Source organism: Chiloscyllium punctatum, chromosome 12 (assembly GCF_047496795.1).
Source record: "Chiloscyllium punctatum isolate Juve2018m chromosome 12, sChiPun1.3, whole genome shotgun sequence".
In the NCBI taxonomy this organism is placed as follows: Eukaryota; Metazoa; Chordata; class Chondrichthyes; order Orectolobiformes; family Hemiscylliidae; genus Chiloscyllium; species Chiloscyllium punctatum.
Genome location: NC_092750.1, coordinates 35,848,839 through 35,863,622, shown reverse-complemented (window position 1 = coordinate 35,863,622; position 14,784 = coordinate 35,848,839). Strand labels below are relative to the sequence as shown.

General features: G+C 45.5%; 1 protein-coding gene across 4 annotated transcripts in view; it reads left to right on the top strand.

Annotated features, from left to right (window-relative positions):
- Positions 1–14,784, top strand: part of arhgef3 (Rho guanine nucleotide exchange factor (GEF) 3) — a 352,923-nt gene that overhangs the window by 155,171 nt on the left and 182,968 nt on the right. The window contains exon 1 of one of the 4 annotated variants that reach the window (XM_072582332.1): positions 10,948–10,992. The exons of the other annotated variants lie outside the window; for them this stretch is intronic. Within the exon in view, the coding sequence (XP_072438433.1) occupies positions 10,963–10,992 (30 nt within the window). The 5' untranslated portion in view covers positions 10,948–10,962. Of the gene's footprint in view, positions 1–10,947; positions 10,993–14,784 lie in introns of those variants that run through there. 4 annotated transcript variants of the gene reach the window in all.

Here is a 14,784-nt window from a genome sequence, read left to right as displayed (position 1 = left end):
AAAGGGATAATGGCCCAGTTAAAAGGTGTTTTAACAATTACATGCTAATTGGGGAAACTGTTTTGTGTTCTGTAATCTTTTCAGGTCCAGGGGATGGTTGGTAAGGGCTGATTAATATTATAATATTTCATGGAGACTTGATAGGGATGGTATTGTTTATGATATTGACATTTATTCAGAGCTAGGCCTAAACACTGCTTGTAGCAAAGGCTGACAAGAATCGAAGATGTGAAAAAGCAGTAATGGTTGAAAGGATTGTTTTAATCAGAAAGGGTTGTTTTAATTTGGTCTATCTTATGATAGTAAACTATACTACAAAACCACGGTTTTCTGAATGAGTGAATGAAACAGTGCTACAGTATATAACTGGTTAGTAAAGGGTTATGAATGAATGAACAGGAACCCGGTATTAATGAATGTAGTGAGCTGGTGAGTGAGTTAGTAAAGATAACCTAAAACATAATATCTCACATCTGGCAACATCCTTCTCTGAACCTTTCAAGTTTCACAACATTCTTCCTGTAGCAGGGAGACCAGAATTGCACACAGTATTCCAAAAGTGGTCTAACTAACTTGATTTTTAAAAAGGCAATTGATTGGATTGGTTAGCTTAGACATTTGACTGTGCTGAAAGATGTTGGAAAAAACTGGGGAAATAGATGACTCATAAAGTATCTATACATGGCACAAACAGCCACAGTAAGTTAAAAATCACAACACCAGGTTTAATTGGAAGCAGTAGCTTTCAGAGCACTGCTCCTTCATCAGGTACAAAATTTTTAACTTTGTTCAACCCAGTCCAACACCGGCATCTCCAAATCATAGCCACAGTAAGAGTAGCCACTGAGTAGTTGGAGCCATTGTATTTGGAAGAGGGTTTCAACAAGTGTCTGCATCATTATGTAAAAGCAATGATCAAAGAAATATTTGCAGACACAGAATCTGGTATTACAATTAGGAGTGTGGTATGAGTTGGGGACAGGGGATGAACAAAGTACATGTGAAGAGCTTGACTTGTGATTTGAAGTGTTTTGTCTGATGTGACACTTGGATTTTATATAAAAAGAACAATTTGCTAATTAGATTTGAAATGTGGGTTTGGGGAAGAATGAAGTGATTTGATTTGATTTATTATTATTACATGTATCAAAGTACAATGAAACATTTTGTTTTGTGTGCAGTACAGGCAGATCATACCATACAAAGGTGCATAATGGTAATAGAACAGAGCAAGGAAGACAATGTTGTGGCTACAGAGAAATTTAAATTAATAACATTGGGGAAGACACTGTTCTTGAGCCTGTTTTGTATTTTCAGCCTGACAGAAGAGGTTGAAAGACATTATAACTGAGCTGGGTGGGTTCTTTGATTATGTTGGCTGTCTTCCCAAGGCAGCAGGGAGTATAGATAGAGTCAATGGATGGAAGGTTTGCATGGTGCAGTGGGCTGTGTTCACAACTCTCTGTAGTTTTTATGTCCTGGGTACAGTGGTTGCTATATCAAGCCATGATGTGTCTGGATAGAGTGATTTCTATGGTGCATCTATAAAAAATGGTGAAAGTCTTTATAGGCCTACTGAATTTCTTTAGCCTCCTCAGGAAGTAGAGGCATTGTTGTGCTGAAGTGATGTGGAAGGTAATGAGAAAAAACATTTGCTGAACATAATCAGGAACAGACAGTGTCTGGGTAAGGCATGCCTTAAGAGGAAACTGACTTGTAAGAGGTGTTATGGTGAAAGATTTCAAGGAAGAGAAGGAAGGCAGAGATTATCAATGCTGGATGGGTTAAAAGTTAAAGGAGGTTAGTGGCAAATTTAAAGACTGGCACAGGATGGAGAGACACAGAAAGATGATCACAAGCCAAAAATCTCCCTGGTCAGAGAAGAACTGATGATAAGACTAATTTTATAAAATGATTGACCTACACAGTCAAAGACTAGAACATGTATGGACAAAATTTTATTCTCCTTTAGGTCAGAGCTTATAAAGGATTAACTCAATAAGATTTTGTTGAATAATTCTATTTTTTCTGGTTTCTTGCTTACAAAGAGAGAAATGACAGCCATGATTCTACTGTCAAATTGTAATATATCTTATTTTATAATATGTTGTCAATCATTGAAGGGTCAGACCAGTTGAAGCATGTTGAACTGCTCTTTTGGAATATATGGGCAGAGTTACATCTTTTGTAAATCATGCCTTCCAATTCAAACCACTGTGAATTTGTAAATTAAGTATGGTGCAAATATTTATCACGGTAAAGTTTCACAATAGCTTTCTAGTACTGAATAGGCATTTCCCAGGAGCTTTACACTATGCAAGATAATGGAAGGAAATTCAGGGACAATGGGATTGGTGCAGTTCCAAACCTATTGCCACAAAGTAAAGGTCCACTCCCTGTAAATAAACCAGGATATTGGGAATAACAATGGACATAGCAAAAGGAACCCTGACTACGACAAAAGAGATTGGAAGGCAAGCGATAAAACTGAAGTAAAAAACAGATGGAAATACATGGGAGGTCAGAGAGCATTTGAAAAGGTAAAGGAACAAATATTGTGTCTTAATTATGTCTCCTGACTGAATTAAGGGTTGACTGGATTAGATTAAAATTTGCAGAATGAGTTTTGCTGTGTGTTTTTTACATGAAATATTATGAAGTATTGTGTTCTCCCTCAGTGTAGCTCCAAATCCCAAGCCACAATTGAATAATCTGTTCTCTAACAGAGTTGTTACTCCAAACGCCAAAACGACCAGTGAAAATGGCTGTGCTGCTTGTGCAGATGGGGCGCATGATGTTAGTTGACTGGGATAGGCTTCAGGTTTTATCTATGCAAGTGCTACTGATGTAATTGCATTCTGTGCACAATGACTTTCAAGCTAGCACGTGCACAGACTGCTACACCTTCATTTCACAATAATTCATTTTTAAAAACAATGACCGAAGTTGAGTCAGTGAATGGTTTGGCTGTTTTGGATCCAGTTTTGCGCTATTAGTTTGAGCGCCGTCACGTTACTGAAGAAAAAAAAGTACAGACAGGTTGCAGCAAAAGTATACATAAGCTTAACAGAGTTACACAAAGTACATTACTCTGCTGCTCCATCACTGGATAACTGTACCGCAGTGTTCCTGTTTGTGAGTATTCATTACCCCATCGGGTAGTAACATTCACAATAAACGCTGGCAAAGAATACTCAGTATAAAAGAGGATGTAGGAAAGGCACATGAACTAAGCCTGTCAACTCTCCACCATTGAGGAGAAAGTGAGGATTGCAGATGCTGGAGTATCAGAGCTGAAAATGTGTTGCTGGAAAAGCGCAGCAGGTCAGGCAGCATCCAAGGAACACGAGAATTGACGTTTCAGGCATCAGCCCTTCTTCAGGAATGAGGAAAGTGTGTCCAGCAGGCTAAGATAAAAGGTAGGGAGGAGGGACTTGGGGGAGGGGCATTGGGAATGCGATAGGTGGAGGGAGGTCAAGGTGAGGGTGATAGGCCGGAGTGGGGTGGGGGCGGAGAGGTCAGGAAGAAGATTGCAGGTTAGGAAGGCGGTGCTGAGTTCGAGGGATTTGACTGAGACATGGTGGGGGGAGGGGAAATGAGGAAACTGGAGAAATCTGAGTTCATCCCTTGTGGTTGGAGGGTTCCTAGGCAGAAGATGAGGCAGTCTTCCTCCAACCGTCGTGTTGCCATGGTCTGGCGATGGAGGAGTCCAAGGACCTACATGTCCTTGGTGGAGTGGGAGGGGTGTTGAAGTGTTGGGCTATGGGATGGTTGGGTTGGTTGGTCCGGGTGTCCCAGAGGTGTTCTCTGAAACGTTCCGCAAGTAGGCGGCCTGTCTCCCCAATATAGAGGAGGCCACATCGGGTGCAGCGGATGCAATAGATGATGTGTGTGGAGGTGCAGGTGAATTTGTGGCGGATATGGAAGTGTCCCTTGGGACCTTGGAGGGAAGTAAGGGGGGAGGTGTGGGCGCAAGGTTTGCATTTCTTGCGGTTGCAGGGGAAGGTGCCGGGAGTGGAGGTTGGGTTGATGGGGGGTGTGGACTTGACGAGGGAGTCACAGAGGGAGTGGTCTTTTTGGAACGCTGATAGGGGAGGGGAGGGAAATATGTCCCTGGTGGTGGGGTCTGTTTGGAGGTGGCGGAAATGACGGTGGATGATACACTGGACATGGAGGTTGGTGGGGTGGTAGATGAGGACCAGTGGGGTTCTGTCCTGGTGGCGGTTGGAGGGGCGGGGCACAAGGGCAGAGGAGCGGGCAGTGGAAGAGATGCAGTGGAGGGCATCTGGGGGGAAATTGCGGTCCTTGAAGAAGGAGGCCATCTGGGTGGTACAGTTTTGGAACTGGTCCTCCTGGGAGCAGATGCGGCGGAGATGAAGGAATTGGGAATATGGGATGGCGTTTTTACAGGGGACGGGGTGGGAGGAGGTGTAGTCTAGGTAGCTGTGGGAGTCGGTCGGTTTATAGTAAATGTCCGTGTCGATTCGGTCACCCGAGATGGAAATGGAAACGCCAGCTCGCAGACACCTCCTCCTACTGCCCCCTTGACCATGACCCCACCTCCCACCACCAAACCATCATCTCCCAGACCATCCAGAACCTCCTCACCTCAGGGGATCTCCCATCCACCACCTCCAACCTCATAGTCCCACAACCCCGCACCGCCCGTTTCTACCACCTGCCCAAAATCCACAAACCTGACTGCCCCGGCCGACCCATTGTCTCAGCCTGCTCCTGCCCCACCGAACTCATCTCTGCATACCTCGACACGGTCCTGTCCCCCTTAGTCCAAGAACTCCCCACCTACGTTCGGGACACCACCCACACCCTCCACCTTCTCCGTAATTTTCGCTTCTCCGGTCCCCAATGCCTTATCTTCACCATGGACATCCAGTCCCTGTACACCTCCATCCCCCATCACGAAGGACTTAAAGCCCTCCGCTTCTTCCTTTCCCGCCGTACCAACCAGTACCCTTCCACCAACACCCTCCTTCAACTGACTGAACTGGTCCTCACCCTGAACAACTTCTCTTTCCAATCCTCCCATTTCCTCCAAACCAAAGGAGTAGCCCTGAGCACCCGCATGGGCCCCAGCTATGCCTGCCTCTTCGTAGGATATGTGGAACAGTCCATCTTCTGCAGCTACACTGGCCCCACCCCCCCACCTTTTCCTCCGCTACATCGATGACTGTATCGGTGCTGCCTCGTGCTCCCATGAGGAGGTTGAACAGTTCATCCACTTTACCAACACTTTCCACCCTGATCTCAAATTCACCTGGACCGTCTCAGACTCCTCCCTCCCCTTCCTAGACCTTTCCATTTCCATCTCGGGTGACCGACTTGACACGGACATTTACTATAAACCGACCGACTCCCACAGCTACCTAGACTACACCTCCTCCCACCCTGCCCCCTGTAAAAATGCCATCCCATATTCCCAATTCCTTCGTCTCCGCCACATCTGCTCCCAGGAGGACCAGTTCCAAAACCGTACCACCCAGATGGCCTCCTTCTTCAAGGACCGCAATTTCCCCCCAGACGTAGTCGACGATGCCCACCACCGCATCTCTTCCACTGCCCACTCCTCCGCCCTTGAACCCCGCCCCTCCAACCGCCACCAGGACAGAACCCCACTGGTCCTCACCTACCACCCCACCAACCTCCATGTCCAGCGTATCATCCGCCGTCATTTCCGCCACCTCCAAACAGACCCCACCACCAGGGACATATTTCCCTCCCCTCCCCTATCAGCGTTCCGAAAAGACCACTCCCTCCGTGACTCCCTCGTCAGGTCCACACCCCCCACCAACCCAACCTCCACTCCCGGCACCTTCCCCTGCAACCGCAAGAAATGCAAACCTTGCGCCCACACCTCCCCCCTTACTTCCCTCCAAGGCCCCAAGGGTCACTTCCATATCCGCCACAAATTCACCTGCACCTCCACACACATCATCTATTGCATCCGCTGTACCCGATGTGGCCTCCTCTATATTGGGGAGACAGGCCGCCTACTTGCGGAACGTTTCAGAGAACACCTCTGGGACACCCGGACCAACCAACCCAACCACCCCGTAGACCAACACTTCAACACCCCCTCCCACTCCACCAAGGACATGCAGGTCCTTGGACTCCTCCATCGCCAGACCATGGCAACGGTTGGAGGAAGAGCGCCTCATCTTCCGCCTGGGAACTGTCCAACCACAAGTAATGAACTCAGATGTCTCCAGTTTTCTCATTTCCCCTAACCCCCACCTTGTCTCAGTCAAATCCCTCGAACTCAGCACCACCTTCCTAACCTGCAATCTTCTTCCTGACCTCTCCGCCCCCACCCCACTCCGGCCTATCACCCTCACCTTGATCTCCCTCCACCTATCGCATTCCCAACGCCCCTCCCCCAAATCCCTCCTCCCTACCTTTTATCTTAGCCTGCTGGACACACTCCTCATTCCTGAAGAAGGGCTGATGCCCGAAACGTCAATTCTCGTGTTCCTTGGATGCTGCCTGACCTGCTGCACTTTTCCAGCAACACATTTTCAACTCTCCACCATTGGCCTCTAGTCTGCTGGGATTCAATGTTAATCTCAACATCTCAATATTGATCAATTGCATTGTTGTGGTTCTGTTCGCCGAGCTGGGAATTTGTCTTGCAAACATTTCGTCCCCTGTCTAGGTGACATCCTCAGTGCTTGGGAGCCTCCTGTGAAGCGCTTCTGTGCTGTTTCTTCGGGCATTTATAGTGGCCTGTCTCTGCCGCTTCCAGTTGTCAGTTCGAGCTGTCCACTGTAGTGGCCGGTATATTGGGTCCAGGTCGATGTGTTTGTTGATAGAGTCTGTGGATGAGTGCCATGCCTCTAGGAATTCCCTGGCTGTTCTCTGTTTGGCTTTCCCTATAATGGTAGTGTTGTCCCAGTCGAATTCATGTTGCTTGTCGTCTGTGTGTGTGGCTACTAAGGATAGCTGGTCGTGTCGTTTCGTGGCTAGTTGGTGTTCGTGTATACGGATCATTAACTGTCTTCCTGTTTGTCCGATGTAGTGTTTTCTGCAGTCCTTGCATGGGATTTTGTACACTACATTAGTTTTGCTCATGTTGGGTATCGGGTCCTTCGTTCTGGTGAGTTGTTGTCTGAGCGTGGCTGTTGGTTTGTGTGCTGTTATGAGTCCTAGTGGTCGCAGTAGTCTGGCTGTCAGTTCAGAAATGCTCCTGATGTATGGTGGTGTGGCTAGTCCTTTGGGTTGCGGCATGTCCTCGTTCCGTTGTCTTTCCCTTAGGCATCTGTTGATGAAATTGCGAGGGTATCCGTTTTTGGCGAATACTTTGTATAGGTGTTCCTCTTCCTCTTTTTGTAGTTCTGGTGTGCTGTAGTGTGTTGTGGCCCTTTTGAATAGTGTCCTGATGCAACTTCGTTTGTGTGTGTTGGGGTGGTTGCTTTCATAGTTTAGGACTTGGTCTGTGTGTGTGGCTTTCCTGTAAACCTTTGTGGTGAATTCTCCGTTCGGTGTTCTCTGTACCATCACGTCTAGGAATGGGAGTTGGTTGTCCTTTTCTTCCTCTCTAGTGAATCGGATTCCTGTGAGTGTGGCGTTGATGATCTGGTGTGTGTTCTCTATTTCTGTGTTTTTAATTATTACAAAGGTGTCATCCACGTATCTGACCCAGAGTTTGGGTTGAAGTTGTGGTAAGACTGTTCTAACCTTTGCATTACTGCTTCTGCTATTGATCAATTGCAGTGAGCAATCCTAACTAAAATCAGTGAGGCATTAAACAATTAACACTTTCATTTTTTCATTTCTGTTATTAGTAATAACACTATCGCCGATGGGGAAAACAAAGTCTGTCTATCTGATACGTATGAATCATCCAGTTAGGTAATGATTTTTTTTCCACTTAATGTAGGAAGGGACTTTGCTATGTGAATGGATTTTTTTGAGTGACTAGGGGCTAGAGAATGGGGAAAGGTCAGTTGGAAGTAAGAGGCCTTGCAACGAAATATCCAGGAATATTAGTTGATGGAAGTAATTGGAGGGTAAATGTTGAAGCTGTCTGCTCCAGCATGTCTTATCATTAATGACTGACATATTTAGGTGAAGGTTTGATTAAGTATCATGTGGCTTGGTACATTTGGGATTAATCCCAGAATATCTTAGTCTTGGTTCCAAGACTGACTTATTAGTTATCCAGCTGTATAACTTTATGAAAACTGTTAGAAACATTTTTGAACCATCATTTGTCCTTAGACATTTCAGGCAAGCTATTTTCTGAACTGAAAAAAATGAAGGGCTGGATTTTTCCCTCCCAGGATGGAAAATGGAAGGGGAACAGTTTCCACATTGTGAACCTGACCCTGAAGATGCAGGAATCAGCCACTCTGTGGGATTTTCACAAAGATGGCCAGTGGTTAGCACTGCAGCCTCATAGAGGCAGGGACCCAGGTTCGATTCCAGCCGCGAGTGACTGTCTGTGTGGAGTTTGCACGTTTTCCCCGTGTCTGCATGGGTTTCCTCCGGATGCTCTGGTTTCCTCCCACAGTCCAAAAATGTGCAGGTTAGGTGGATTGGCCATGCTAAATTGCCACAGTCTTAGGTGCATTAGTCAGGGGTAAGTGTAGGGAAATGAGTCTGCGTGGGATACTGTTCAGAAGGTCGGTGTGGACTTATTGGGCTGAAGGGCCTACTTCCACACTGTAGGTAATCTAATCTAATTGACATGGAGGCAGATTCCCCCTAGGCTGCCTGCAATGTTAGGCCTTTGACATGTCACCAGTTCCATGCTTCTGGGCATCTAAAGGGTCTCCAACTGGTTCAGGAAACTGAAGGCTGATTGAAAAATTCCAATTGGCTTTTCTCAGTGGACTTTAATGAGCAACCTGGTGCGTGGAGGGCAGGCAATAATCCTGATCTTTCTTACGTCAAGTTGGCGGCGGTGTCAACCAGACCTTCTCCACTCCTTCATTTATTTCGAGTTTTCTTCTCTTTTTTCCACTTTTTTCCCATTTTTGATGTTATCCTATAAAACAGAGTGGGCTGGAGGCCAAAGCAGAGTGAGGAAGGCCTGTGGGCTGGAGGCCCGAGTGGCGTGGGGATGGCCAGCCGGTTGCAGGCCGGAGGAGGGACGGCTAACAGGCTGGAGGCCCAAGCAGAGCAGGGATGGCCAGCGGTTGGAGGCCCGAGTGGGGCCAGCCACTTGTTGGAGGCCCGAGGGGGGACGGCCACTTGTTGGAGGCCCGAGGGGGGACGGCCAGTGGTTGGAGACCCGACGGGGGGATGGCCACTGGTTGGAGGCCCGAATGGGGACGGCCAGCGGTTGAAGGCCCAGGGGAGACGGCCACTGGTTGGAGGCCCGAGTGGGGACGGACTGGCATGTTGGAGGCCTGAGTGGCACAGGGACAGCCAGTGGGCTAGAGGCTCGAGTGGAACGGTTACATTTAGTGGGCCGGAGGCCTGAGCAGAGCTGGGCAGTTGTTGGATTGGAGAACAGTGCGAGTGGTCAGCAGCTTGCGAGACCAGTCAGACCATGTGTGGAAGCCCCACGCATTGATCTACTTCAGGCCCTTTATGGAAAAGCTGTAATGGGCTTATCTCTTTAACTTTGTTTCTCATTTTTCCAGCTTACATTATGAATAACTGTAAGGTAATGTAACGTTTTTTCCTAATTACCTTTATTTCTCTATTTTCTATCTAAGATTTGTACTTAGGTACTTTGTATCTAAGATGGCGTCATGTGGGGCAACATTGCCTCTGTACTCCTGTCCCTTTGTCCTTGAGTACACATGACATTGAAGGATATTCTAATTCTGACCCAACATGCTGAAAACAGCCAGCAATGGGATACCATCCAAAACAGGATTTTCAGGTCCTATCTAACTCAATTCCTTCTCTTGGTGGGATATGGATATCTTGACTAAAGATTTAGATTAACCTTCTTTTGTTCTAAAAGGTTTACAACATAATTGGTTCATTTGGGCTTTGAAGACATCTTCAGTTTCAGATATGGAATTGAAATATATAATTTGTAAGAAAATTCAATTCCAGTAGGTTTTTAGTGTACAGATTTTTTTAAATTAAGCATGCAAAGTACTGTATTCAAATACTTACAAACAATGCACGTTTGAGTATGTTCCTGAAAACGCTGCAGTCTGAGCAAAAATTGGAACTATAAGAACACGTTTTATATTAGATGTTGTACCATTATGAAGAATCCACTGAACTGGAGAAGGATATATAAACATTCAACATCACCAACTCAGATCAACTCACTTGTTAATTGCTGAGCATGAGGGTTTCAAATGTATGACCTTCCAAAAGCAATTTAACTACAAGTAATATAGGACCCTCTGCCTTCAGAGGAAATGATGCACTGACTGCAGGAACAGATATGCAGTCCAGAAATCATTCTATAAATCTTAGAAAGCAAATCTATTTAGTTCCTTGGCAACGTAGAAACCTTGTTTATCGAGAAAAAAATAAGTAGGATAAATGCTTATTGCATGGCTATTATACTTTTGAAAGAATAAGACCCGTGTTTAAACAATCCCAACACAAATTAAGCTTGCTCCTGCTTCAACTTCCTCTCGAGTGTCAGGAATCAGGACTTGGGGGATTTCAAGCTAGCTACGTTTCATACAGGCCTGTCCAGCCCAACAATACAAAGGATACAGCAATTTTAAGGAAGGATATTCAATATATTCTCGACAGCAATAGCATTTACGCAATTAAAGTGCACCTGGCAGACCACTAAAATTGCATTACTGGCTTCTGTAGTCCATCTGCACTCTGTATAGATACAGATAACCATAGATGTGAAAGGCTTCTGTCTCACTTCCTGTTGTTCCGGCTGCCTTGGGAGGAGTGCAGCTAAGGGAAAGCTGGGGGTAATTTTGGCTGAGAGTAAGCTCCAGACATCACTTCAAAGTATTAGAGAATTTTCAGGTTTCTTTTGCTGTTGAAAACACTTATAAGTGCCTCATGGTGTGGTGTTGCTTCTTTGTGCATCAGGTGAGTAGTGCAGAATGATTTTGCTTACATTTCCATTGGGTAACTGCAAATGTCATCAGTTAAGAAATTGAGTTTGCAAATAGAATGATGAAAGACAAGTTGCATTACGTCTTGAATTTTTAAAAAGATCTGATATATTTCATAGTAAACCTCTACTTAATGTGATGCTGGAGGCTTTGATAAATTAAATTATATATTCACCAGCTCTATCACTTTCTAAAGCTGCAGTGCATATTAATGTTAGAAGCACAGACAAGATTTGTGCATCCGGCTACTTGTATTTTCTTGGTGAAGTGTTCTGCAGACTGGGTAATGCTGTCAAACTACACCATATACAACTTTAATAATGAACATGATTTGGCAAATAACTGTAACAAATGAACGAAATATTTAGATACTTTAAAATAAGCTACTGCTTCAATAGTACAAAAAGCAGAGGTATATATTGGTTGGTTGAAAACAGGAACACATTTTCTTTTGCAGTACCTTCTGTGGTTTAACTCTTTGAGAAGACTTAGCTTTCAGTATCTGCATATCTTACAACTGAATGTTTGTGGTCAGATGATAGTTTCTAGCAGGTCTTCTTTTACAAGCAATAGTTCCATTACACTTTGTCAAGCCTGTCCAATTCTATATCTTTCCGTGAGCTGAAAGCCATGTCTAGACAGTGTTAATATGCATAATTAATCTTCTTTATCACAAACAATATTGCTCTGTAACACCCGGTGGCAGTGAGTATGTGGAAAATCAGAAGAGTGTTGATTAAGACTAATTGGGATCCTGATAATAGCTGGTGTTACAATCAGTATTAGGACCTCCATTTGTTGTCAGATGCCTTAATCGTGCTGAAGTGGCAAGGATCTGATTAGATCCTAAAACTGCACAGTACCAATGACTTCAGTCTGGTGTGAAGTCAATTTACAGCACAAAATGGTCAGAAAAAATGGGCCTAAAAGACCAAAGGAACTGTGCACATTTGCATGGGTTCATAGGCAGCTTACACAACTACCCTCTATCTTCAATGACCATGCCGATTTTGTACCATGAGGGACCTTGTCAAACGCTTTAGTAAATTTCATATAAACAACATATGCTGCCCTATCTTGATCAATCATCTTAATCATTTCCTCATAAAACCCAATCAAATTTGTGAAACATCACTTGCCCTGCACAAAGCCTTGCTGAGTGTCCTTAACAAGTCTATTCCTTTACAAATGCAAGTAAATCCTGTCCCTAAAAATATTCTCCAGTAATTTCCCTTCCACTGGCGTGAGGTTCACCTGTCCATAATTTCCTGGATTATCCTTGTTGCCCTTCTTAAACAAAGGAACAATTATGGCTATTCTCCAGTCTTCTAAGACCTTCTGTATTACTAAAGAGGATACAAAGCTCTCTGTCAAGGCTCCAGAAATGTCCTGCCTTGCCTCCCTTGGTATCCTGGTATAGAACCCATCAGAGCTGAAAATGTGTTGCTGGAAAAGCGCAGCAGGTCAGGCAGCATCCAAGGAGCAGGAGAATCGACATTTCGGGCATGAGCCCTTCTTCAGGAATGAGGAAAGTGTGCCAAGCAGGCTAAGATAAAAGGTAGGGAGGAGGGACTTGGGGGAGGGGCGTTGGAAATGTGATAGGTGGAAGGAGGTTAAGGTGAGGGTGATAGGCCGGAGTGGGGGTGGGGGCGGAGAGGTCAGGAAGAAAATTGCAGGTTAGGAAGGTGGTGCTGAGTTCGAGGGTTGGGACTGAGACAAGGTGGGGGTTAGGGGAAATGAGGAAACTGTAGAAATCTGAGTTCATCCCTTGTTGTTGGAGGGTTCCAGTTTCTCCAGTTTCCTCATTTCCCCTCCCCCCACCTTGTCTCAGTCTCAACCCTCGAACTCAGCACCACCTTCCTAACCTGCAATCTTCTTCCTGACCTCTCTGCCCCCACCCCCACTCCGGCCTATCACCCTCACCCCGGCCTATCACCCTCACCTTATCACCCTCACCTTAACCACCTTCCACCTGTCGCATTTCCAACCCCCCTCCCCCAAGTCCCTCCTCCCTACCTTTTATCTTAGCCTGCTTGGCACACTTTCCTCATTCCTGAAGAAGGGCTCATGCCCGAAACGTCGATTCTCCTGCTCCTTGGGTGCTGCCGGACCTGCTGCGCTTTTCCAGCAACACATTTTCAGCTCTGATCTCCAGCATCTGCAGTCCTCACTTTCTCATAGAACCCATCAGGCCTTGAGGACTTAACTACCTTAATATTTTTCAAGACACCCAACACCTCCCACTTCTTAACATCGACATACCCAAGAACATCAACATACCCCTCCATAATCTTACCATTATCCATGTCCTTTCCTCAGTGAATACCAATGCAAAGTACTCATTCTGGATTACCCACTTTCTCTGGTTCCATACTTAAATTCCCTCCTTGGATCTTAAGTTGGATCTGCCCTTTCCCTAGCTACCCTCTTGCTTCTAATGTGCCAAGCACATTTCATGGCCTCTTTTAGCCCTTCTAACTCCTTGTTAAAATAGTTTCCTTTCCATTATATTCCTCAAGGGCCTTGTCTGATTTCAGTTTCCTAAACCTTACATATGCTTCCCTTTTTTTTTGATTAATCTTTCAATGTCTCTCATCATCCAAGGTTCCCAAATCTTGCCACCCTTATCCTTCTTCCCCACAGTAACATGCTGGTCCTGAACTCTGATCAACCGGCCTTTAAAAGACTCCCACATGTGAGACGTGGATTTACCCCCAAATGGCTGCCCCCAATCTATTTTCTCCAATTCCTGCATAATACTGGTACAGTGCACTTTCGCCCAACATAGCAGATCAATCTTGTCCTTATCCATAACCATCTTAGAATTTATGGAATTATGATCACTATTCCCAAAACGCTCTCACAGTGAAAGCTAAAAACATGGGCAGCCAAACTCCCCAATACAAGGTCTAGTATGGCCTCTTCCCTTGTTGGACTAGCTACATATTGTTTCACAAAATCCTCCCGGATGCATTTAACAAATTCTGCCCTGTCCACACTCCTGGAACTAATGGAGTCCCAGTTAATATTGGGGAAGTTAAAATCACCCATTGCAGTAACCTGTTGTTTTTACATCTATCTATGATCTACCTACGTAAAGAACGTAGAACAATACAACGCAGAACAGGCCCTTCAGCCCTCGATGTTGCGCCGACCTGTGAACTAATCTAAGTCCATCCCCCGAAATTATCCCATCATCATTAGATTAGATTTCCTACAGTGTCTCAATCAGTCCTCACTGACCCTCCGAAGAGGAACCCACCCAGACCCGTTTCCCTCTGACTAATGCACCTAGCACTATGGGCAATTTAGCACGACCAATTCACCTGACCTGCACATCTTTGGACTGTGGGAGGAAACTGGAGCACCCGGCAGAAACCCACGCAGACACGGGGAGAATGTGCAAAGTCCACACAGACAGTCGCCCAAGGCTGGAATTGAACCTGGGACCCTGGTGCTGTGAGGCAACAGTGCTAACCACTGAGCTTACTGTAGTAACCTATCATCCATGTGCTTATCCAAGTATTGTTTAAATCTCACTAATGTTGCTGAGTTAATTACATTGGCAGGCAGTGCATTCCACGCCCTTACCACTTCCTGAGTAAAGAACCTGCCTCTGACATCTGTCTTAAATCTATTACCCCTCAATTTGTAGCTATGCCTCCTCGTACAAGCCACGTCATCATCCTAGGAAAAAGACTTTCACTGTCTATCCTATCTAATCCTCTGATCATCTTGTATGTCTTTATCAAATTCCCTCTTGTCC